At 54.9% G+C, this 20,287-nt stretch overlaps 8 protein-coding genes across 8 annotated transcripts; 5 read left to right on the top strand and 3 right to left on the bottom strand.

The window, feature by feature from the left end:
* Window positions 1–329: 329 nt before the first annotated feature.
* BZA05DRAFT_381796 (uncharacterized protein) lies at window positions 330–766 on the top strand. Its single transcript, XM_051482044.1, has one exon. It carries the CDS (start codon window positions 351–353, stop codon window positions 714–716), a length of 366 nt encoding a protein of 121 aa, XP_051344189.1. The 5' UTR covers window positions 330–350; the 3' UTR covers window positions 717–766.
* A 729-nt stretch (window positions 767–1,495) lies between these two features.
* Window positions 1,496–2,744, bottom strand: BZA05DRAFT_427938 (uncharacterized protein). Its single transcript, XM_051486079.1, has 2 exons — window positions 2,483–2,744; window positions 1,496–2,407 (listed from the first exon to the last, which is right to left on the bottom strand). Exons 1-2 carry the CDS (start codon window positions 2,677–2,679, stop codon window positions 1,636–1,638), a joined length of 969 nt encoding a protein of 322 aa, XP_051344188.1. The 5' UTR covers window positions 2,680–2,744; the 3' UTR covers window positions 1,496–1,635.
* Window positions 2,745–2,858: 114 nt separating this feature from the next.
* BZA05DRAFT_381794 (uncharacterized protein) lies at window positions 2,859–3,244 on the bottom strand. The gene has a single exon (XM_051482043.1). The coding sequence runs from the start codon at window positions 3,141–3,143 to the stop codon at window positions 2,937–2,939; it is 207 nt and encodes a 68-aa protein (XP_051344187.1). The 5' UTR covers window positions 3,144–3,244; the 3' UTR covers window positions 2,859–2,936.
* Window positions 3,245–3,403: 159 nt separating this feature from the next.
* BZA05DRAFT_8269 (uncharacterized protein) lies at window positions 3,404–6,605 on the bottom strand. The gene is made up of 2 exons (XM_051488681.1): window positions 3,704–6,605; window positions 3,404–3,647 (listed from the first exon to the last, which is right to left on the bottom strand). Exon 1 carries the CDS (start codon window positions 6,444–6,446, stop codon window positions 3,720–3,722), a length of 2,727 nt encoding a protein of 908 aa, XP_051344186.1. The 5' UTR covers window positions 6,447–6,605; the 3' UTR covers window positions 3,404–3,647; window positions 3,704–3,719.
* A 479-nt stretch (window positions 6,606–7,084) lies between these two features.
* Window positions 7,085–8,031, top strand: BZA05DRAFT_8262 (uncharacterized protein). Its single transcript, XM_051488680.1, has one exon. The coding sequence runs from the start codon at window positions 7,219–7,221 to the stop codon at window positions 7,693–7,695; it is 477 nt and encodes a 158-aa protein (XP_051344185.1). The 5' UTR covers window positions 7,085–7,218; the 3' UTR covers window positions 7,696–8,031.
* A 2,282-nt stretch (window positions 8,032–10,313) lies between these two features.
* BZA05DRAFT_329968 (high mobility group box domain-containing protein) lies at window positions 10,314–10,665 on the top strand (the record flags this gene model as incomplete). The annotated part of the gene is made up of 2 exons (XM_051480510.1): window positions 10,314–10,410; window positions 10,511–10,665. Coding segments are annotated over 2 exons (252 nt in total), but the record flags the coding sequence as incomplete, so codon positions are not given.
* A 5,223-nt stretch (window positions 10,666–15,888) lies between these two features.
* BZA05DRAFT_381778 (uncharacterized protein) lies at window positions 15,889–18,963 on the top strand. Its single transcript, XM_051482042.1, has 7 exons — window positions 15,889–16,739; window positions 16,800–17,384; window positions 17,451–17,522; window positions 17,579–17,926; window positions 17,983–18,107; window positions 18,170–18,316; window positions 18,372–18,963. Exons 1-7 carry the CDS (start codon window positions 16,300–16,302, stop codon window positions 18,524–18,526), a joined length of 1,872 nt encoding a protein of 623 aa, XP_051344183.1. The 5' UTR covers window positions 15,889–16,299; the 3' UTR covers window positions 18,527–18,963.
* Window positions 18,646–19,424, top strand: BZA05DRAFT_8144 (uncharacterized protein). The gene has a single exon (XM_051488668.1). The coding sequence runs from the start codon at window positions 18,792–18,794 to the stop codon at window positions 19,269–19,271; it is 480 nt and encodes a 159-aa protein (XP_051344182.1). The 5' UTR covers window positions 18,646–18,791; the 3' UTR covers window positions 19,272–19,424.
* The last annotated feature ends 863 nt before the right edge of the window (window positions 19,425–20,287 follow it).

Genomic DNA, 20,287 nt, shown 5'->3' with positions numbered 1-20,287 from the left:
TCATGGTTGACTTTCTTCAAGAAGAAGCATCATCACCGTGTTTACTAGATGGAGAGCGGATATAAATGGCACCCATGCAATCCTGTATCATTCTCATCCTTCTAGAAACCTCAAAATTCGGCCTACGAACAGTAACTTCTACCATAGGTACTATCTTGAGCGACCACCCATGAACCAACCCATGAACCAACCCGCAAATCCCATGGTTGGCTATACTTATCCCATCAAAACGCGCTCACTCGCATTCTATGTATAACCAGCACGAGCACGTATTCTACGGTACGTTACGCATCAGGTCACGCGCCGGCCAGGGCAGGGCAGGGTGCAGCGGCGGGTACTTATCAAGCCCAATGCACCCCCCTCCTCGAGCTCGGATCCCTGTTGACACCCTCCTCTTCGTCCAGCTCCTCCTCTTCTACATAAACACGCGCCCACGACCTCAACACGACCTCAACACGACCCGCAACACGAAAACCCACCCACAAGAAACGAAATCGGAAAGCACAATGTTCACCTCCATCTTCAGCTCCAAGAAAAAGACGCAGACGAAGGCCGCCGTGGCGAAGCATAGCCATACTGGTTGCCATATGGCGACGTCGGCGGCGACGGCTTGGGGCGGTCACACTCATGACGGCGGGTGGGCTGGTGCGACGGGGGCTACGGACGGGTTTGTTTCCCTCTCTCCCTCCGTGTTGAGGCTGTCAACTAGACGCTGACTCTTGTGTACTGTAGTAGCAGTGGCGGATGCGGCGGCGGGTGCGGCGGTGACGGAGGTTGTGGGGGTGGGTGCGGGGCGAAGTAGTGGAGCTCGGGAGCTGTAGCCATGGCGGAGCTGTAGCTCGGGTTATAGCTCGGGTCTACAACTCGGGTCTCGGGGTCGTGACATGGATGGGGAACGCGGGCCGTTAACTACGGTAGTGTTTCCACTATTTGAAATATTGAGTGCGATCTTATATATACAAAGCCATGAATACGATCGCGCCTATATGAGTACCTAGGATGAGTTCGAGGAGATCAGATGGGGTTTTGCTTGTGTTTGGGTGGGAATCACCGCATGAACGAGCGCCGAGCGACTTCCGTAAATCATGATCAACTTTCTCTTAACAGAAACACCCTCACCTTACTTACCTACTTTGTATAGCAGGATGGAGAGGGAATGTGAACCAAACTGCACCCATCCTATATATAGTAGATTATCATTCTCATCCCACTACACAGAAACCCCAAAAATCCCGTGCACAAATAGCGACCTTGACTCGGCGCGAGTGAGCATCTATGACCACCCGGTTCCTAACCTGCAAGTTCTCATGCACCCGGACGAAATGAATGCACAATGCTCTCCTTCCCTCTTCAACTCCAGCTCTAAGAAGATGGCGAAGACCATGGGTTTGTTTCCCAGCCCAATGTTTTGCTACCATAAACTCAATGCTGAATCTGTACTGGCAGTAATATATGTGGTAATTGATACAACATCAACGAAGGAGGAAGTTGCAATGCGGAATGATGGAGCTGTGTGATGGAGCTGTGTAGCTCGGGATCATGACATTATACCAGCGGGACCAAATACAAATACAAAACGCCTTCCCCAGATGCCCCAACTCCGTAAACAAGTATGTAGACGTACAACCGCCAGTCTCAAGCCGCACCCTCGCCGTCGCCGCCCAGCAAATCGCCAAACTGATCATCCAGCCAGGACCCGCCGACCTTGACCCTGCGCTTCGCCTTGATCTGCTCCCGTCTCTTCTCGAGCTCCTCGCGCTTCCTCTTCCTCCTCCCCTCCTTCTCCATCCTCTCCGCCTGCGTCCTCTGCCGTTCCTTCTCGAGCTCCTCCATCTCCTCCCGTCTCACCTCCACGTCCTTACTGAACTGAAAGAACCCCACCCCCTTCGTGCGCACCTCCTTACTGGCATCATAATGCGTCTCCACGTCGCCCTGCACCTCCTCCCTCTCCGCGCGCGCAGCAAGCATCTCCTCACTCGTCGGCACAGAGCTAAACAGCGGAGTATGGAACGCCCGTGTCTGTATATTATTCCCGTAGATGACGCCCTGTGGCGGCAGGGGACGCGCTCCAGCCCCAGCTCCATCATTCACACTCTCCTGCACCACCCGCGCAACCTCCATCCGCCTCTTCTCCCGCTCCGCCTCGCCCCGCGTCCCCGTGCGCGTCCGGCCGAACTCATCCTCGTACTCCACCATAACCCCGTCGTCGTCCCCGCCATCCCCATCGTCGTCGGACGAGGAGTCCGCACTCCCCTCCTCACCCCACTTCCGGTCGAAATCCACGAGCGCGTCAGCGCTCTCCCCCCCGCGCTGCAAAGCTCGGTACCGCCGCGCCTTGAGCAGTAAACTTTTCCGACTGCGCTGTAGCTCTCCTTCGCTCGGCCCCTCCCCCTCCCCCGCCCCCGTCCTGACCACTTCACACCCCGCCCCCGCCGCGTCGCGCTTCGCCCTCCCCTCCACGCCCCTGTTATGCCCAGCGAACAACGCGGCCGTCTTCGAAGTGGCGGAAGATCCGTTCGTGCGCGCGCGCGCACGCGCGGGCGCGGGATTTTCGGTGCGCGAGAGGGCGGAGCGCGCGGCGGCGAGCTCGGTGGATAGTGCGTGGATCGACGACGAGGAGAGTGGTATAGGCTTGTTTTTGGGGCGCGGGGCGCCGTAGAGGGTTGAGGGGTTTGACATTGAGTGAGTGGTGTGTGGGTGCGAGGGTCGTGGGTGGGTGGGAAGGTGGTGGGTGCTGGGTGGGTGGGAGGGTGAGGTGGGTTGGATGGGTGCTGGGTGGGTGCGTGGGATGGATACAGATGGGTTGGCACGTGATGCAGTTACGGTACTATACTGCCTAGCGGCAGAGGTAACTCAGGTGAGGATGGATAACTTCCTTGAATTGAATTGAACTTTGAAGATACAGATGAATACAGATGAATGAATACTAATTCCACTCAGCAGTAGAGTGATAATGCTATGGTGATAAGACAAGAAGTGTGAAGCAGAAGTAGAAGAAGAGTAAGAAGAAGAAGAAGAAGAATGGAAATCATACAAGGCGTAGCATAGAGTAGGTATAGTAGTAGTGGTATCAAGAAGAGGAAAAGAAATAGGTAGGGGCAAAGAATCAAAGACACAGAACAACACGCAGCATAGATAGGCATGGAGGATTAATCGAGCACAATTGCAAAAAAGTACCCCATGTTTCGTGCGGTCTCATAAAACAAAAAAAAAAAAAAAAAAACAGCAAAACAGGAAAAGAAAACCCTCGCCGTAAACTCCAACACCGACCAATTCTCCCAAAATAATACCGCCAGTCAGTCAACTTCTCGCTCGCGCACTCTCTCACACTCTCATTCTCTCTGCATTGTCAGATAGCAAATTCTGCTCCCGTAGGGACAGCACTCGGTCCGATACTGTATTCGGCAGTGGAAGATGATCGGGCAGGCCACATCGAGGGTACTGCGCCGAAGAGGCCAGTGAATTTGGCGATGACGGCCGCGAAGAAGCTCAGGATCGTGAAGATGGCGCCGAAGGAGCCGACAAAAACTCCCCGGAACAGAGAGACGAAGCTGTCGGTCACGGTGTGGACGACCTGCGAGCCAAAGGTCGGGATGGAGGCGGAGTATACGGGCGTAGACGATATCGACGGCGGGAAGGCTTTGTAGCTGTTGTTGATCATCACGTTAGCTCGCTTCGTTCTGCGGGGTGGGTGGGGAGTGACCTGACTAGCTGTCAACTTACAAGAAATAGATCTCCAGCAAAAACCACAGCAGGGCGAGCTGGCACCCCACTGTTCCCACCTTCACGACCGTCGACGGCTCATAGGGACGCAGCACTTCCGGTTCGACAGCGGCGGCAGCAGCAGCAGCAGCAGCTTCAGCTTGCTCGGCTCTCAATCGTTGGCGTTGTCTGAGCTCTTCAGCCTTGATGCGAGTTACAATGCCCTCTGACGGTTCGTCCTCATCGTCCACCCACTCGCCCTCGTCGCTCGATCCGACACCGTTCAACCGCCGCTCGATGTAGTCGATGCCCCTGCGTGCGCTCCTGAGCTCCATGTGGAGAGTCTTCAATCGGTTCATGAGCTGCTCGTGCGCGTTCTTTTCCCGATCTCTCTTCCTGTCGCCAGCTGCCGCTTCCGCCTTGGGTCGGACGGGCCGGTTCGTGATGGGCTCGTACTGCCTGCTGCCGCCAAGCAGCTGGTAGGTATCTTCTTCATCGTCGTTCTTTGATGGATTGAGGAGTTCTTGGTATTCGCGGTCCTTCCGTTGCAATTCCTCGAGAGGGGTCAGGTCGTCGTCGTCGTCTTCAAGCGCACTCTTGGGTTTCGGGAATGTCTTCGGTTTTCCGGTCGAGCGATCGTAGAGCGGAGACTCGGAGGAACCGGAGCTTGCGAGTCCGTAGTCACTCAAAGTGGGGCTCAAAATCGGCTCCTCGAGTTTGCTGTCGTCCGAATTGGACACGGGCATTGCGTTGGTGTCGATTGGTGAAAGCGTATCGAGTATAGCGGCCGTGTTTGCTGCTGTGGTCTGTTTGGAATCGAGTCCAAGGAAGGAATCGATCGAGTTGCCACGCATCTTGCGCACCGAGGGTGAGTCCATATCGGGACGGTCGTCATCGTCATCGTCGTCGTCGCCTAGCTCCGAGGGCGTGACATCGACGTCACCTGCTTTCTCCGAACCCTCGCTCGACTTGTCCGTCTTGAGGCTCGGTGTGCGGCTGAAACCATTCGACCCTGGCATCGGCATCGAAAACGATGTCGACGGAACGCTTTCGGATCTCCTCATGTGGGAGGCATGTGATCCTCTCCCGCCCACGGGCGACGGCTTCGGGATCGCTCTCTTTTCGACGTGTAGCGAGGGGTTGGGATGGCTTTCGCTGCGACCGTGTTGGGAACCGCCGCGTTGCGATGAGGACTCGGATGAGCGGCTGACGGACGAGCCCGAAGAGGGAGGGTTGCGCAGTGGTCGCCGTTCGGTGGCGGACGAGATCGTGGAAGCCGTGCGACGGTCTTGTTGCGAGCCCGGTCGCGATACCGACGGGCTTGCAGAAGCTGGGATCCTCGAGTGTTTGGGGATGCCGGGTGATGTGAGAGTCCTTCGTCGCTCGCGCTCGACACTCGACGCGCTGGTTGCCGACGTTGCCGACGCTGCCGACGCCGCTGACGTCGGCCGCGGTTCCCGGATTGCATCACGAGCGTCTCGAGTACTGGCGGGGGAGCGAGTCGAGCGTCCGTCAGTTCGCTTTTGCACGCCATGGAAAAGAGGCTCGCCCTCCCTGTTGGATTTCAAACTCAAGCTGGATGTCCGGCGAGGCAGGGTTGATTTGACACCTCCTGGTCTCCGGGCCTCTTCCGACGCCCTGCCATCGGGACTCGGGGAAGCCCATTCGCCATCGCCGTGCTTGTCCTTGCCCGGTGTCGATGCTTTTCGCCCGAAGAATTCCCGATTCGCTTTGCTGGTTCGACCCTTAAGTTCCTTTTTTCGTAACTTTTCGGCCAGTTCCGCCTCCTCTCGCAGACGCTCCCTTTCCCGCTCCCTCTCCCTCCGAGCGCTATCGTCAGGAGCCTTCGGCGGGACATACTCGTTCCGTGGGCGCGGTGCGAAGTCGCGGAACCCGTTTATGCCCGCCATGCCGCCGGCGCTGTTCGGCCTTTCCGTTTCGAACGCCGGTGAGGTGGGATCCGCGGGCGTGACAAACAACTCCTCCCCAGTCGCTACTCGTTTTCGTATCATTTCGGAGGCGGTGACGGAGGAGGAGTAGGAGGATGGGGCGACGACGGATCGGCTCCGATGGGCCGTTGCGGCGAGCCTCTGCTGATCGCGAAAGGCGTCCCCTTTCGAAGAAGCGAGGTTTTCTACTTCAACGCCTGCGAGAACGGCGGGTCGGCTGCGAAATAGCGGATGGCGGGTGCGGAGGAGTTTCCGGAGTCGTTCCGAATCGTCGGACTCGCTCACAGACGTGAGGGAGGATAAAGTTGGTGGATCAATCTCGGGATTCGATGGCGGGAGGATTTCCTGGCGGTTGTTGTTGATGCCACTTCTCCCGGCGGCGCCGAAGAGACGTGGTGGGATATTTCTACTGGGACTCAGTGGCAGGGTGTCATGGGGGACGAGCGCCACGAGTTTGTGGGACAATAGAGGATGCTTCTTCTTCTGCTGCTGTGTTGTTTCTGTTTCGTCGCGATAGCCGTGCTGGAGGACTCTGTGGAAAGGGACAGCAGAGTGACGTGGACGGCGTCGGTCAGGAAAAGAACGATGGTCAGGAACCGGGACGGATCCCCGCCCGCAATCTGCATCGTCTGGTTCTCTCCGGCCACGGCCAGGAAACGGGGCTCCTCCAGAAGCCGCAGTACTGGCTTCGCCTGCAGCAGCGACAGCAGCAGCAGCAGTACGGCCAGTGCCAGTGCTAAAATGGACATCGCCATCAGGAGGAAGACGGAAGGCAATGTTATGGTGGCGGGTCATAGCTGCTCATCGCTGGAACATGTATGTATTCCCCAATAATCCTCCCTTTCTTCCTTTGCAGCCAAAAGCGATCAAACGGCAGTTACCGCTGCCTTGTGAGAGTTCTTCTTTGCCGTTCTTTCTTCGATCTTTTTTTCCCCCTTCCGTTCCCTCGGACTTGACTTTTTTCTCTCGAGGAACTGCAGGTCGTGTGTTGTGTACCAGCCACCTTCTTTTTTTTGGATTTTTTTTTTACTTCTTTCCTTAGATATGCTTTCTGTTATGCGCGGGCACACAATTTGCAAATTGCTACTTCTTATGTAGTGTACGGTAGGTACTTCAATTTGTATGATACGAAGCCAAAGCAAGTAGGTACGCGAGGTGAGGTATGGATATATCATACATGCCCTCTATGACTTGTTCCTTTGTCTGGTCCTGTCTCGTTTCGTGGGCGACAATCCTTTTTCTTGGTCGTCTAATCCTTCTTCTTCTTCTGTTTTCTTTCCTTCTTCCGCTTGTTCTCATGTTGTTCCGTGACCGTGACCGTTTTATATAGTTCTGTCACTGTCGATACCGACCGGTGCAAACACAAACGCGCATCAGAACAGCAGGTGGGCACGCAGACAGGCACGCAGACACGCAGAGCGTGCGGCCGGAACTTCTTCCTAGTGCCCAAATATACGGCGAGAACCGGTATTTGGAGTCCCTTGCTACCTACGGCTGTATGTATGGTTGTATGGTTGTATGCTACGGTATGCTATGCTAAGGGTTGTAAGGTTGTACCCAGGGTTGTATGTATGGGTGTAAGGTTGTGTGGGTTGGGTTTGGTTGGGGTTGTAAGGTTGTATGTATGGTTGTGGCTGCAGAGCGCTCGCGGCAGTGGGTGTTCCGGGGATGCCTCTCTCTCCCTCGATGGAGCGCCCACCGTCTTCTCTATCTTTCTCTCTCGATGGGGCGGCGAGCGGCGGCGGTAGGTGGTGGTGGTGGTGGTGGTGGTGGTGGGAATGCCAAATGCACGTCTTCCCTCTCTCTCAGCCAGACAGGCAGGCAGGCTAATAAAAAACCTGCTCGCTCTGCTTGCTTGCTTGTTGCTTGCTCCTGCTGCTTGCTTGCTGCTCCTGCTGCTGCTGCTCGCTCTCGCTGCTGCTGCTTCGCTTTGCTGCGGTGCGAGGGGGGGAGGGAACTGGAAACACACTGCACGGCCAAATTGCACTGGGCATTGTGGGGCCTCGGCACTCTAGCTGGATGTGGCCTGACTCGGCTTACTTAACCGCGTACTTGCAGTTGTTGCGGACTAGGTAGGCAGAGTACTGGTACAGTACATGGAGTACTCGTTCGAGGAGGACAGGAGGACAGGACAGGTCGTGCTTGTGCTTAGCCGTGATAGGAAGTATGCGGAGCTGAGTACTTTACGGTGCGTGGTGTGTGCGTGTGTGCGAAAGATGGGTGGATGGATGGATGGTTGAAGTAGGACAGGCGCGTGAGGGAGGCAGGGAGGGATTCACGTATGTGTTTCGGTAGGAGGTATGTAGGTTAGGTACGGTATTCAGCTGCTGGCATGGCAGGTAGGGGCACAGGAGGGAAGGGAAGGGAAGGCGAGAGGAGCAGGAGCAGGAGGGGGAGGAAGGGCAGTGTTTGCAATTCATGTTTGCCTCTGAGGGACTTCCGGTCCATCCATCCAGCATCCACGCATCCATCCTTCCAGCCATCTGCCATCCTCCCTCCCTCCTTTCTTCGCTGCGGCGGCATTCCTGTATGCACACATGCCCCAAGTGCAGTGCAGCCCAGTCGCAGCCGCTGCTTACGTACACAAATAATACGGGGGCAAATGTCCCCTGTGTGTGTCTCGCTCTCTCTCTATGTGCCCTCGGTTTGCTGTGGTGGGCCATGGGCTGGCCGGTACATAGGCAGGCAGGCAGGCAGGCAGGCAGGCAGGCAGGCAGGTAGGCAGGCACTGGCGGCTGATTGGAGCCCGTCACCCTTTTTCAGGCAGGCATAGCAGCACGAAGAGTCCTTTGCACCGACCGACCCGAGCGACGACCGAGCGAGCGAACTGCTGCTGGTGCTGCTGCGGTGCTTCTGGTGCTTCTGGTGCTTCTGGTGCTTCTGGTGCTTCTGGTGCTGCTGCTACTGCTGCTACTACTACTGCTTCGTTTTTGGCCGGGAGAGGGGGGAAAGGAAAGTAGGAGGTAGGGGAAGGGGCAGGCAGAGGGAGGGATGGGGGATGCGTGGGTGGATGGGCGAGCAAAGCACAAGCAGGCTAAGGGGGGGAAGGGGAGGGAGGGAGGTAGAGTCGCGAGTGTGTGGCCATGGCCCATCACACCCAGCCGGCCAGCCAAAGCAAGCCAGCAACCAAGCAAGCAACCAAGTAAGCCAGCCAGCCAGCCAGCCAGCCAGCCGGACCAGACCCAAGCAGCGCAGCTCACTACTGCCTGCCTGCCTCGTCGCTCGCCCTTACTAGAGTACCTACTCTTACCTACCTGTTACCTGCCTACCGTTGCCTGCGCCCACCGCCCACCGCCCACCCACCGCCCACCCACCGCTACATACGCTGCGCTGCTGCTGCTGCCCACCACCACCACCCACCACTACCACCACCACCACCGCTACCACCACCACCACCGCTACCACCATCCAAACCCAAACCCACCACACGGCATAAACTCCTCCCTCCCACACAACTCCCTCCGCCGTAAGTCTCTCTCCCTACTACTACTACTACCGCTGCTACTGCCCTCACCCACATCCTCCAACTGCCCACTGCCCACCGCACTCCTACCTACCACCACCAAAACACTCCCCCTTCTGCTTGCTGTGAGTTTCTTTGTCGCGATAAGATAAAACGCCCGCCCACTGACTTTGCTTGCGCCCGAACCCAGTTTCCAAAAAGTACAGAACTCTCTCTTCTCCCGCCAGCTCTCGTTCTCTGATACTCGCCGTCGCATCCTCAGGTTTGTCTTTCCTCTCCGTTGCGTTGAGATTCATTTTTGCCGTTCCCATTCGTCCCCCTTCACATTCCCGTCGTGCTCGCTTTGGCCGACGCCTCGACTTCTCTATCCGTACGCAACGCACTCTACGCTCGAGCCGCACTACTACCCCCATTGCGCTCGTTGCTGCCGCTGCCGTTGCTTGTCGCCCCACCCCCCCAAACACCCAATTCCCGTGTATCCATACAAACTCTCTATCCCATCCGCATCGTCATCACCATCTCACCCTCCCCCGCCATCTGGCTCTTCATCTACGCCATCCAAACTTCCACAGTACAATTCCCCTTCGCTCTGGCGTGCAATCTCTCTCCGTTTTCTTCTCTTTCTTCGAATTGTTTGCCTCCCCCTCCTAAAAAAAATCCCCGCAAACTTCGTTTCGTCCGCGAGCCCTTATTTCCTCATTCGTACATTCCCGATCATTTTCATTTTCCCGCGTCACCACTTTCTCACACTACCCGTTCTGCTACCCACTACCCACCACACACTACCCACTACACTCCACCACCACCACTCCTCTCTCTCTCTCTTGTCCACTTCATCCTCCACAACAACCTCCGTCTTCCCTCTTGCTCACCACCCATCTCGCAGAACCAATCAACTCGACCACCACACGCGTCCCCCCAATAACAAACAAACAACAAACAAGCATCTACCTTCAAGATGCCCAAGTCTGAGAGAGCCCGCAAGCCCGCCAAGGGAACCAAGAAGAAGAAGGGTATGTGCTTCATCCCTTTCCTGTCGCCTGCCAATCATCCCCGGTGTTCGTCCGCCGTGACAACATCTTTCATCATAGCGCAATGCGTCATACCGCGTCGCTTGTCCGATTGATTGATTGGCCACCGCGCTCCGTCAATTGCGACACGTTTGTTGGACACGCTTGCTGATTGATCGCCTTTCGATAGACCCCAACGCCCCCAAGCGTGGTCTCTCCGCCTACATGTTCTTCGCGAACGAGCAGCGCGACAACGTCAGGAACGAGAACCCCGGTATCGCGTTCGGTAAGTTACTTCGCCTCCCTCCCCTGCGCGCCGGACACAGTCGCGCACGTGCCTATGCATCCGTCTTTGTACAACCGCTAATCACCGTCGCCACGAATAGGACAGGTTGGCAAAGTCCTCGGTGAGCGCTGGAAGGCTCTCTCTGAGAAGCAGCGTGGTCCCTACGAGGCCAAGGCTGCCGCCGACAAGAAGCGCTACGAGGACGAGAAGGCCGCTTACGTGGTAAGTGCAGAGTCGCCGAGTCTGGTGTTGTGAGAATGGAGAATAACACCAATCCCCATTCGCAGGCTGCTGGCGACGAGGACGAGGAAGAGGAGTAAGGATTGCAAGTTTTTTCTGCTTTCATGATTGTCGGTCGGTCGGTCACTCGTGTTTGGTGGTTGGCTTTACCTGTCTGGAGATGTACGACCTATCCTTTAGCATCCGAATGACGTGGTAGAACATAACTTGTACCGATGATCACGTCCTGTATTCTAATTTCCTTCTCCTATGTTTCTGCTACCTTTTTTCGCCATGGATATCGCGGTTCTTTTTCTACTGTCACTGTGTACTGGTTTCAGGTTGCTTGGATTGGGGGTGGATGTTTGTCTGGTTGGGTCAAAATGGGGGGCCATTGCTAAGAATCGAAGCGTTCCTCGCCTACATCCATGCCTTATCCCCACGAAGGGGGGGGGAGGTTGCGTACCCGCGACGTGTTTGTAGTCCATCGCGTCTCCTAGCACCGTGATTTGTTTGTTGGCCCAGTCAGACGCGTTCCCGTTGCTGTTGCACACACCCACCGCACGCTCTCCACCCCCCTCCCCACACCAGTCAGCGCCACGGTATCTAGAGTAGCTAGGGCGCACCCCTGTAGACCAGGCTGTAACGGTTGGACTCGATCTGGGCAATCAACCTGAGACGAAAGTGGAAGGGGTCATATGTACACGTTTTCTTTCCAAACCCGAGCTGCTCCGTATGAACTCGACATGCTGGGTCGATACGAGTAAACGAGTAAACGAGTCTATGTAACGACGGTCGACGGCTCGTTCGCTTCTTTAAATAGCTCCTCCGTACACTGTAACCGTGGACTCTGGAGTGTTTTTTTTTTCTTCTTCTTCTTTCTTTTTGGGTTTACCCTTTTCACTTTCGTTTGATTGGGTTGTCGGGCGGATGGGATTCCGGGGGAAGTTTGACGGATTCTGGAAGATGTCTGTTGTTCTTCCGCGGGGTTAGAGTAGGTAGGTGCTCTAACTAAGCTCTGAATAGGTACTCTGCTCTACGGTACTCTATCTATGCTACCTATGTTGTGTATCTACATACCTCCGGCTGGATGAGTCCCGGGAAAGAATCTACGCTATGCCATAGGGATAGGTACCTGTGGTACTTGGGCACTGTATGTATACCGTATACCTGCGAACAATACTGGTATGTACTGTCCCGACAGTATCGAACCTCCTTTCACTATTCGGTCCCTTCTAAGTTCCGACACCGCCGAAGGCACGACGATGGAGTCCCGGTTTTTGTACGGTTTGTACAATGCAGTACGGATCAGGGGATTTGGTTCGGAAGTGGTGGCTGGCGAGCGGCGAGCCGCATTTCGCGAAGGTTTTCCCGTTGTTGTTTTTTCTTTGTTTTTCTTCCTTTTCTTGAAGGGGCGAACGGATGTGGACATACATACGAAGGATTGCTCTTCAGAAGTGACCCGACATGCCACAAATCTCTACTATTCGAGTATAGTAGATAGTGGTACTACATACGGTACAAAGTGTCGGTCGTTGACGGTTGAACAAGGGTGCTTTGTAGATATATCGTGACCCTCAAGGCTGAAGTTCCATCCTCACGACGTCCAGACTTCACAGCACACCCCATGCGCCCCCCACCATACCAGTATCAGCACATGATAGCATTCGTCTTTCACATCCACCACACCCGCCACATGTGTATCCACCCACTTGTGACTTCTGAAGTCCCACGGACATGCATTCCAAGTTCAGCTCTGGAGACGGAAGACCTCTCCTTCCACGGTTCCACCGAAAGATCCGATCCGAGTTCCACGATGATGATGATGATGATGGCAAAAGCTTTGTGATTCTACGCATTCCGATGCCGAGCACGGTACATCTCTCGACACCCCCCACGCTGCCGGTGAAGGCTGGTGGTTGGTTATGTACTGTACATCGATGGCCGTGCCTGCTATATTGGTGTAAGTTATGCGCGGCAGGCTTACAGTAGGCTGGCCACCACGGTCCACAGGACGAAAGGTACATAATCCGACCCAATGGTCTACTTACCGTAACTATGGCTGGTTGGGTTTTTGCTAATGCGTAAATAAGTCAACATAATCAACAATGGAAGTGGCAGTCGTTTCTTCCGGAAGTTTAATATTCCGTCCCAGAGACTGGGAGAGATCGCACACCTCGTATGTACAGTACTAGTACAGTACATACGAACATAACTTCCTCGCTTTTCAAACTATCGACGGTAACATCGCTTCCATTCAACGTCAGAGTACCCGTCGTTTGATACCGTATATGCTTCGACGATCATGCCCACACTCATGCCCACGCTCATGCCGACGCTAGGTATTCTCGGCAACGACTCCGAGTCTCCGAGTGCGAGGACGAGGACGAAGTTCGAACCTCAGGAACAGAGGAATGGGGCGAATGGAGGTGTCTATACTATCCATTTACCTAGATGGAGTACATACAAGGGGAATCGAAGCAACATTGATTGCACAAGTGGTTTAATACGCTTCTACCGTAGTTTCGTGGATTGTGGACAGGCGATTGCACGAGTACCGGTACCAATACTTCCAAAGTCGGGTTTGGCATCGGGGTGAACGCCGTGTTTGTTCCGGCGAACGTCACGTTACTGTGATTTGGCAATTGAATTTGTAGGTAAGGTAAGGGAAGTAATGGACTACAAAACTATAGTACACCATCTGCGATATCTTCGAGTGTCCACTACCTAGAACAGACGAGGTGAGCGGTGGAGTAAGTCCGGAGAGAGAGCAAGAAACCTGTTCTGCAGCTTCTGCATTCCTCCGACGCCGGCCCAAGACGGTCGACTACCTAGATTAGTTCTTGCAGCTGCTCGACTCTGGAGCTGCAGCCTCCGTCCGAACCTCAGTGTTCACAGTCGGATCGCCCAGCCAGACACCAACGGGCACTTGGCGTGACTCGGGAATCGTAATTGAAACCGAAACGGCAATCCCACCTGAGACAATTGCCATTCCGCCGCTTTCGAGTGCACTTCTGTACTCTACCTACATGATGCTGACTCTGGAGTCTACAGTCTGTATGTGTTCTACCACACAGTATCACTCGCATTTTTGGCCCTCCAGATCCGCAGCCTGGTCCATCCAAGTCCCAAGTCCCATGATCCCGTGTCCAGCCCAACTCTAACCCCCGCAATGTTCCAGAAGCAGATCGCGCATGCAAGTAATATCGGCGTGCTTGTTCAATCCTGGCTTTCGCAGAATGGCAGGGGCCAATCACCGGAGGATCTCAATCTGGGGGCTCTAGTCGAGGCGTTGGAGCTTGGAAGTTGGGATAACCGGTTCGGGTTCTCCCCACATACTTTTTTCTCGTCCGGTCTATAGGCATACTAGGTATGGCCACCAGGCGGCCAATGGGGTACTGGGTGGGACGGGGACGGGGGGCTTTCATCGCCATCGCGCGCCGAAAGCTTTCCCAACCGATGTACTTTTCTTCATGTACTTACGCCCGTCATCACCAGCAGCAGCATCACCACCACCATCACCAGCATCACCAGCATCACAAGCATCACCACCACCACCAGCATCAGTATCAGCATCACCAGCATCAGCACCATCAGGATCCGGATCGCGTTTTTTCCCTCAGATCCAAAGTGCACGCTGTACAATACAGTACTCTCATACCTACATACATGACGTTCGCTTAGTTGTTCGTCGGATAGATGCCGCTATCCGTGCGACATCGATCTGCAACTCTCACTCGCTCGTTCGACCGCAAAAGTCCCGCCAGGAGACCAGGAGGAGGCCAGGAGGAGGGAGGAGGGAGGCCAGCGGATAGCACAAACGTTACAGTCCGGTTCTTAATCGCTTGCTGCGCTGGTGGTGGTGGTGGTGGTGGTGGTGGTGGTGGTGGTGGGGAGGGGGATGGGAGTGGATGGATGGATGGGGGTGGATGGATGGGGGTGGATGGATGGGGAAGACAAGTTGAGTTGCATCATCGGGCGGGGATAGCTGTATCGACGTCTGCGGCGGTGGTGGTGATGGTCGTGGTGGTGGGAGTGGAGTAGAGTAGAGGGGTCGACCCTATGAAGCAGCGACAGCACTGCGCTTGCGGTACATATGCTACATACTTCTCGTGGTGGTGCTTGCAAGTTTGTATGTGAGTATGTCTGTATGTACGTCCCCCTGCACGCCACGCCATTAGAGCATGGATGAGCCACTTTCTTTCTCGCAGGTTACTTATCAACAAGCGGTCAGTACCGAACGGAGTTTCGTGGGCATCTGCTTAACTAACACTACTCGTGTACCCGGCTCACGATTGGCGACGAACGCTATGCTATGGATGGAGGTGTTCCCTTGTTTTCTTTTCTTTTCTTTTCTGTTCCGGTTCGATGTGTGTGTGTGTGTGGGCGTGAGTGTGATGTGAGCTTTTGTTGTGTGTTCGTGGTGGGTGTTCGGGGGGTGTTCGTGGTGGTGGTGGTTGTCATGCAGCGCCCTGCACTGCAGAATCACAACACATCCGACCGACTCTGCGAAAAATATTGTGTTCGTAGAGAGAGCCAGACCCCCCGCCGCACCGTGGGTGGTGTGCACTGAACTGCACCGCACGGTTCTCTGCTCTACGGTATTGTAATTGTATCGCCACTCCCCTCCCCGCTCTCCGGAAGGCCAATTCGTTCATTGGTCGCTGCAATTGCATTCGCAAGGCCGGAGTGGTGAGTAAGTAAGGATAGTAGTCGCCTGCTCGAGTGCTGCTATTGCTGCTGCTGCTATAACGGTAAGCGCAAGTGCGGGGGAGGAGGAGGAGGAGGAGCGGATGGAAGCGGGGCCATAGCGTGGGTCTGCCGGAGTGGAGTAGGAGGACAATTGCAACGGCCTATGGCGTAGGTACTCTATCGATATCTCCTTATGCTATGGTGCTGCTGTGTAGAGTAGCTGTCCCACGAGGAGGGGTCGTGATGAGGAGGAAGAGGAGGAGGAGGAGGGAGGAGAAAGACGAGCTGAGCCGAGAGTGAGTAGTGCCACCACCACCACCACCACCACCACCCACCACCACCACCCACCACCACTACCCTACAGCAAATATCAGAAGAGCCCGCACGTTGGTAATGCGCAGCACGATGTTTATCGGATTCCTTTTCATTTCGTGATCACTGAAGGGTTGCCAATATGCCCGCTAATGCGGTGTGCTGATACCTTTCGAGCTTGACCACGTCACATCCCCACCTCTTCTGTCTCCGTCTCCTCTCTCCATTGGAAGAGCCTCCGTGGGTCCGCCTGCTTGCCTGCCTGCCTGCCTGCCTGCCTGCTTGCCTGCCTAGATCCCTCTGCGCTCCGTCGGCCGGTTTATTATTACTCGCTGCTGCCCGTGGCTCATTTACATCCCTCTTCTTCTTTTACCCTCTCACCTTCGGTCGTCCACTCTTCCCGACTTCATAGTATCTCACCCGCCGCACACGCACACGCACCCGCCTTTCATGATATAAAACAGTTTATAGCACTTTTGTTTCTCTAGTCTGTTTCTATATAACGCTTACGACTCTCCAATTGCTCTCGATAACTTGATGAACTGAAAAAAATATCTTCCGTTATACGCCCTTACGACTGCTACGATTACGATCACGATCCCCTCAGTATTCCGTAAACACACACACTCCACTTGAACACCAGGTGCATTTCATACATCTTCCGCTATGGGGGACCACACAGTATCATTCGGGGCCATCACCCTAGCCTCAATCGCTAGCCATCTGGCCGACTCTCTTTACCGCTTCGTGGATGAGCTTCCCGAGGCCGCACGGGAAGTCCGTGGCATTATCAGCACCCTCTTCGAGATCAAGACGCTCCTACGGGAACTGGATGTGCAATTCTCGGATTCAAGGTTCAGCCGACTATCTCCGGAGCTGCTGGACGACATCGCCCTGGGAATGGGAAGCTGCTCGTCGTCGCTGAAGGATCTAGATGGCATCGTGCTCCGATGCAGCATGACTCGCCGTGGATCCTCGCCGAGGGGCGCCAGGAAGTCGTGGAACGAGATCTTGTCGTCGTTCAGGAATATCGAGGGCTCGTCGTTGCAGGCGAGACTGGATGTTCACAGGACCTTCCTGTTCAACTTGGCGGGGCTGCTGAGGAAGTATGTATTCCTGATATATGTATATGGGCTTCGGGATGGTGGGTGCTAACTGCGGCGCAGCATGTTTACTCCCACTCGCAGCAAGAAGAGCGAGCAGCGAGCAGAGGTCCTCCGTCTCCAGCAGCAGATCCGTCTTCTGGCCATCCAGCAACAGAAGGTTGCAGCCAGAATGAGGGAGGCCGAGGAGCACCACCGCCGCACAGTCGAGGAGCAGGCGTACCAGTCGCGGTACCAACCACCAACCATGGCGCCCATGCCTTCGGTATCCCAGCCATACGACAGTCCTCCCCGCCGCCCCTACAGCACCCCCCTGCCATCGCCTCCGTTCCAGCCCCCGGCCGATACCTACCGGTACATGCCGACCACCATCCACGAACGTCCCATGACGCCCGTCTCCCCGATCTCGCCTATCACGCCTCTGGGCGCCCCAATCACCCCTCCCATGGCGCCGAGACGCTACTCGATCACTCCCGCACCGACCCTGGGCTCGAGAGGGCACATGACGCCGCCACAGACGCCGCCGATTTCGAGGCCGAAGACGAGGGTCGCTAATCCGCAGGTCCCGTCGAAGGCGAACAGTGATCACTGGTGGTCCCAGGTGTTTGGAATGAGCCCAGGGTCCACCTCGTTGTCGGAGCCTCCAAAGTATGTGCCTCGTGTTGTCGTCGTCGTTGTTGTTATCTGATGGGAATCCATGCTGACGTTAAACAGCCAATCGGAATGTTACGCTGCACAGATGGAGAACCTTAGCATGGCCCCCGAAGAGCATGAAATCTTCAGAGTGTATGTTTTTCTACCGTCCCGGAAAAGCAATTATGTTTCATCTAACACCCTACCAGAGAATTCGACAACGGCCTAATGCTGAGGATGTTCCGCAACGACGCCAGCGAAGAAGCCAAAGTCGTGTGCACAAAGGGCGGTAACGGCGCCAGCTGGAGCTCGGGCCGACGCAATGGCTACAGCTTTCAGACCGCCATCAACGCATCGAAGCTCGACATCTCCCGCGACGGTCCGGGCGTAAAGCTGATGCGACGCAATCTCGTCTGGGCGGTGTTGTACTTCGCCGACTTTGAGACTCTGACTCTGTTCTACCATGCATTCCTCTCGCTGAGGTACAATGCTCCGTCAGCACCGGTCCCGAAGGAGACGGAGTATTGGCTCGACGGAGAGAGTTTGATGTTTAGCGCGTATGTTGCCTGATCATCCCCATCAGGGAAAAAAAACTGGACTGACAGGACAAAAGTAAAATCGACGATAACGGTTACACCCATGCCCTGCGACTGCTCAAGGACAACGAGTCGGGTTGTATTCGTCTCGCCGCTGCGAAAGCGGATGGCGAGCACGATGTAACAGTGTGGACAGCCTTCAGTGAGTCCCCTCGCTCCCTCCCCTTCATCCTCCTAGAATCACCCGTATCTAACTGTCCATAGTCACCCAGCAGATCTGCCAACCCGGCTGGTTGCAATACGTTCGTCCCAAGTCGGTTAGGATGCGCAACATCAGACAGTTCTCGTTCTCTTCTTGCTTTGATACCGACCGCTGGTCAGACTTTGAGCTCAGGTTCCTGCAGGCTGCTGGTATGTCCCTCCTCTCCTCCTCCTTCATAAGTACCATCTCCAATGGCCTGGATAGATGCACACGACTTCACTCAGGCGATCAAAGCTCTCGCCAGCGTCGAGAGCGCAAACCGTGCTGCTGTGCGAGGCGGATACTCCGCCTGCAACACCCCAGGCACACACTGCAACACTCCCGGCGCTCATACGGTCAACCGCGACAGCTACTTTTAGTCTCCTCTCTCTTGTCTTTCTTTATCGTCAGAACCTTCTCCGTGGCTGAGGTTTCATATATATTCCCTTTGTGGGCGATTCTTTTTCTTGGGTGCGATGAGGAGTAGTGGGTTTCCTTTTGGGTGTCTTGGGGTGCTTTTACGGTGTTTTCTGCTTTTTCTGCTTTCTTCTTCTTCTTCATCTTTCGAATTTTCTGCTGGCTTTATGGGACTTACGATTACGAAGCTATGACTTCTCTCTATTCGATTCTACTGACCTCTACTGCATGACGATTCAGTGTTACTTTTACTTTTTACTTGAGTCATGCCTTGAGCTGGCTGCAGTGGCTGGCTGGTTGGCTGGACATCTACCTCTTCTCTTCATATGCATCTTCTACGAAGTACTTATTTACCAATATCAAAAGTTACTTGCTGCTGGATCACATATCAATACATGCCTATACACATATGACTTGGGGGAGGGGGCATCGAAAACCACATCCTGGAAAACCATGAACAAAAAGAAAAGCACACAAAAGAAGGCAAGAACCGGGGCATTCTTCTGCCTGGCTGGCCAGACCTTCGACCTTCAACCGCCTTGGGGCGGGGCAGAAACATGCGGAAGATTTTTTCTCGTTGTTTATTTGAGTTTTGATACGAGCTGCGAGGATTATGTACTGCAAGTCTGCAAGTCTGCAAGTCTGTATGTCTGCAACTGTGGTGGATTCGGGAAGGTGGTTTTTTTTCTTCTAGTTGTTTGGGTGTGATGTACTCTAGGTACGTTGATGCACTGCACTGCACGATCCGGCGGTTTTCGGCCGGCGGGTTCGGATGTTGATGATGTTCGGGAGGGTTGTGGGTGGCGTTGATTATGTATTATCCTCGTCGCGAATTCTGTGGCGTTGACTACCAAGTACCGGTATATTGCTACATATATTGCGAAGCGGGGTGGGAGGGGCGGTGGGAGGGGCGGTGGCGCCGTTAGCACGGATTTTGTTTATCGGGCCTAGTTAAACCCTGCGCACTTGTTTATCGGGTCGCCCGCCCGCCGCCGCAGCGCCGGACAGACGAGATTCGATTGAGATGATTGAGATTCGATTGAGTACATGGTGTTTGCTGGCGGCGATGTATGATTTGTATGTATCATACTGCAGAGGTACATGTACTGTAGATGTACTGTATCGAATCTCGACAGGTACTGTATCGTTGTTTTCATCGACCTCTCCTACCCAGGCTGGCTAGATACGAAACACTGACAGATGCGCTGTTGGTTTGGTAGGTGGGTACTGGGCTACTGGACTACCGGTACCATAGGTATGGATATCTGCTGTACTGCATCGATATCTCGCGGGCTACATCGATATCGGGTACATCTGAAGTAGTGAACTGGCAGTTCCAATCTTTGACTCTATCGTTGGCCGTTCGGTGCCTGCGTACATGCCTACTAGTACTTACCGACTTGCCTAGGTACATACATCGGTCTCTACCCGGGCACTGAGGTCATCGATCATCGATCCCTGAGGCTTTTGTTTTGTTGTTGTTTTTGTTTTGTTTGTTTGCTCGTGCTGATATTGTTTTTTCTTACTTTCTTTTCTTTCCACATGCACTCACACGGGCAAAGGCACAGGCACTTTGGATAGCGGGGCACGGCCGCACGGGAGGCTGCAGCTACTAGTACGTATGAAGGGACGGCCGAAGAGGCAAAGGCCAAGGCCAATATCGAAGGCGGGGCTCTGGCGGGGTGAGTGGCTCTGGCGGGGCGGGGCTGACGGCGATGAGTGAG

The sequence above is a fragment of the Tricharina praecox genome, assembly GCF_024521635.1.
Source record: "Tricharina praecox strain CBS 144465 chromosome Unknown BZA05scaffold_1, whole genome shotgun sequence".
NCBI classification, from domain to species: Eukaryota; Fungi; Ascomycota; class Pezizomycetes; order Pezizales; family Pyronemataceae; genus Tricharina; species Tricharina praecox.
The sequence above is the reverse complement of the archived record's forward strand: the minus strand, read 5'-3'. Positions and strand labels throughout refer to the sequence as shown.

Excerpts from the sequence above, each read along its gene's own strand:
- BZA05DRAFT_381796 (XM_051482044.1), top strand. The coding sequence starts at position 351 with ATGCACCCCCCTCCTCGAGCTCGGATCCCTGTTGACACCCTCCTCTTC.
- BZA05DRAFT_427938 (XM_051486079.1), bottom strand. The coding sequence starts at position 2,679 with ATGTCAAACCCCTCAACCCTCTACGGCGCCCCGCGCCCCAAAAACAAG. Across the intron at positions 2,408-2,482 it reads ACTTCGAAGACGGCCGCGTT|GACGGGGGCGGGGGAGGGGG; the intron begins GTTCGCTGGGCA and ends TGAAGTGGTCAG.
- BZA05DRAFT_381794 (XM_051482043.1), bottom strand. The coding sequence starts at position 3,143 with ATGCCTATCTATGCTGCGTGTTGTTCTGTGTCTTTGATTCTTTGCCCC.
- BZA05DRAFT_8269 (XM_051488681.1), bottom strand. The coding sequence starts at position 6,446 with ATGACCCGCCACCATAACATTGCCTTCCGTCTTCCTCCTGATGGCGAT.
- BZA05DRAFT_8262 (XM_051488680.1), top strand. The coding sequence starts at position 7,219 with ATGTATGGGTGTAAGGTTGTGTGGGTTGGGTTTGGTTGGGGTTGTAAG.
- BZA05DRAFT_381778 (XM_051482042.1), top strand. The coding sequence starts at position 16,300 with ATGGGGGACCACACAGTATCATTCGGGGCCATCACCCTAGCCTCAATC. Across the intron at positions 16,740-16,799 it reads TTGGCGGGGCTGCTGAGGAA|CATGTTTACTCCCACTCGCA; the intron begins GTATGTATTCCT and ends ACTGCGGCGCAG. Across the intron at positions 17,523-17,578 it reads GAGCATGAAATCTTCAGAGT|AGAATTCGACAACGGCCTAA; the intron begins GTATGTTTTTCT and ends ACACCCTACCAG.
- BZA05DRAFT_8144 (XM_051488668.1), top strand. The coding sequence starts at position 18,792 with ATGACGATTCAGTGTTACTTTTACTTTTTACTTGAGTCATGCCTTGAG.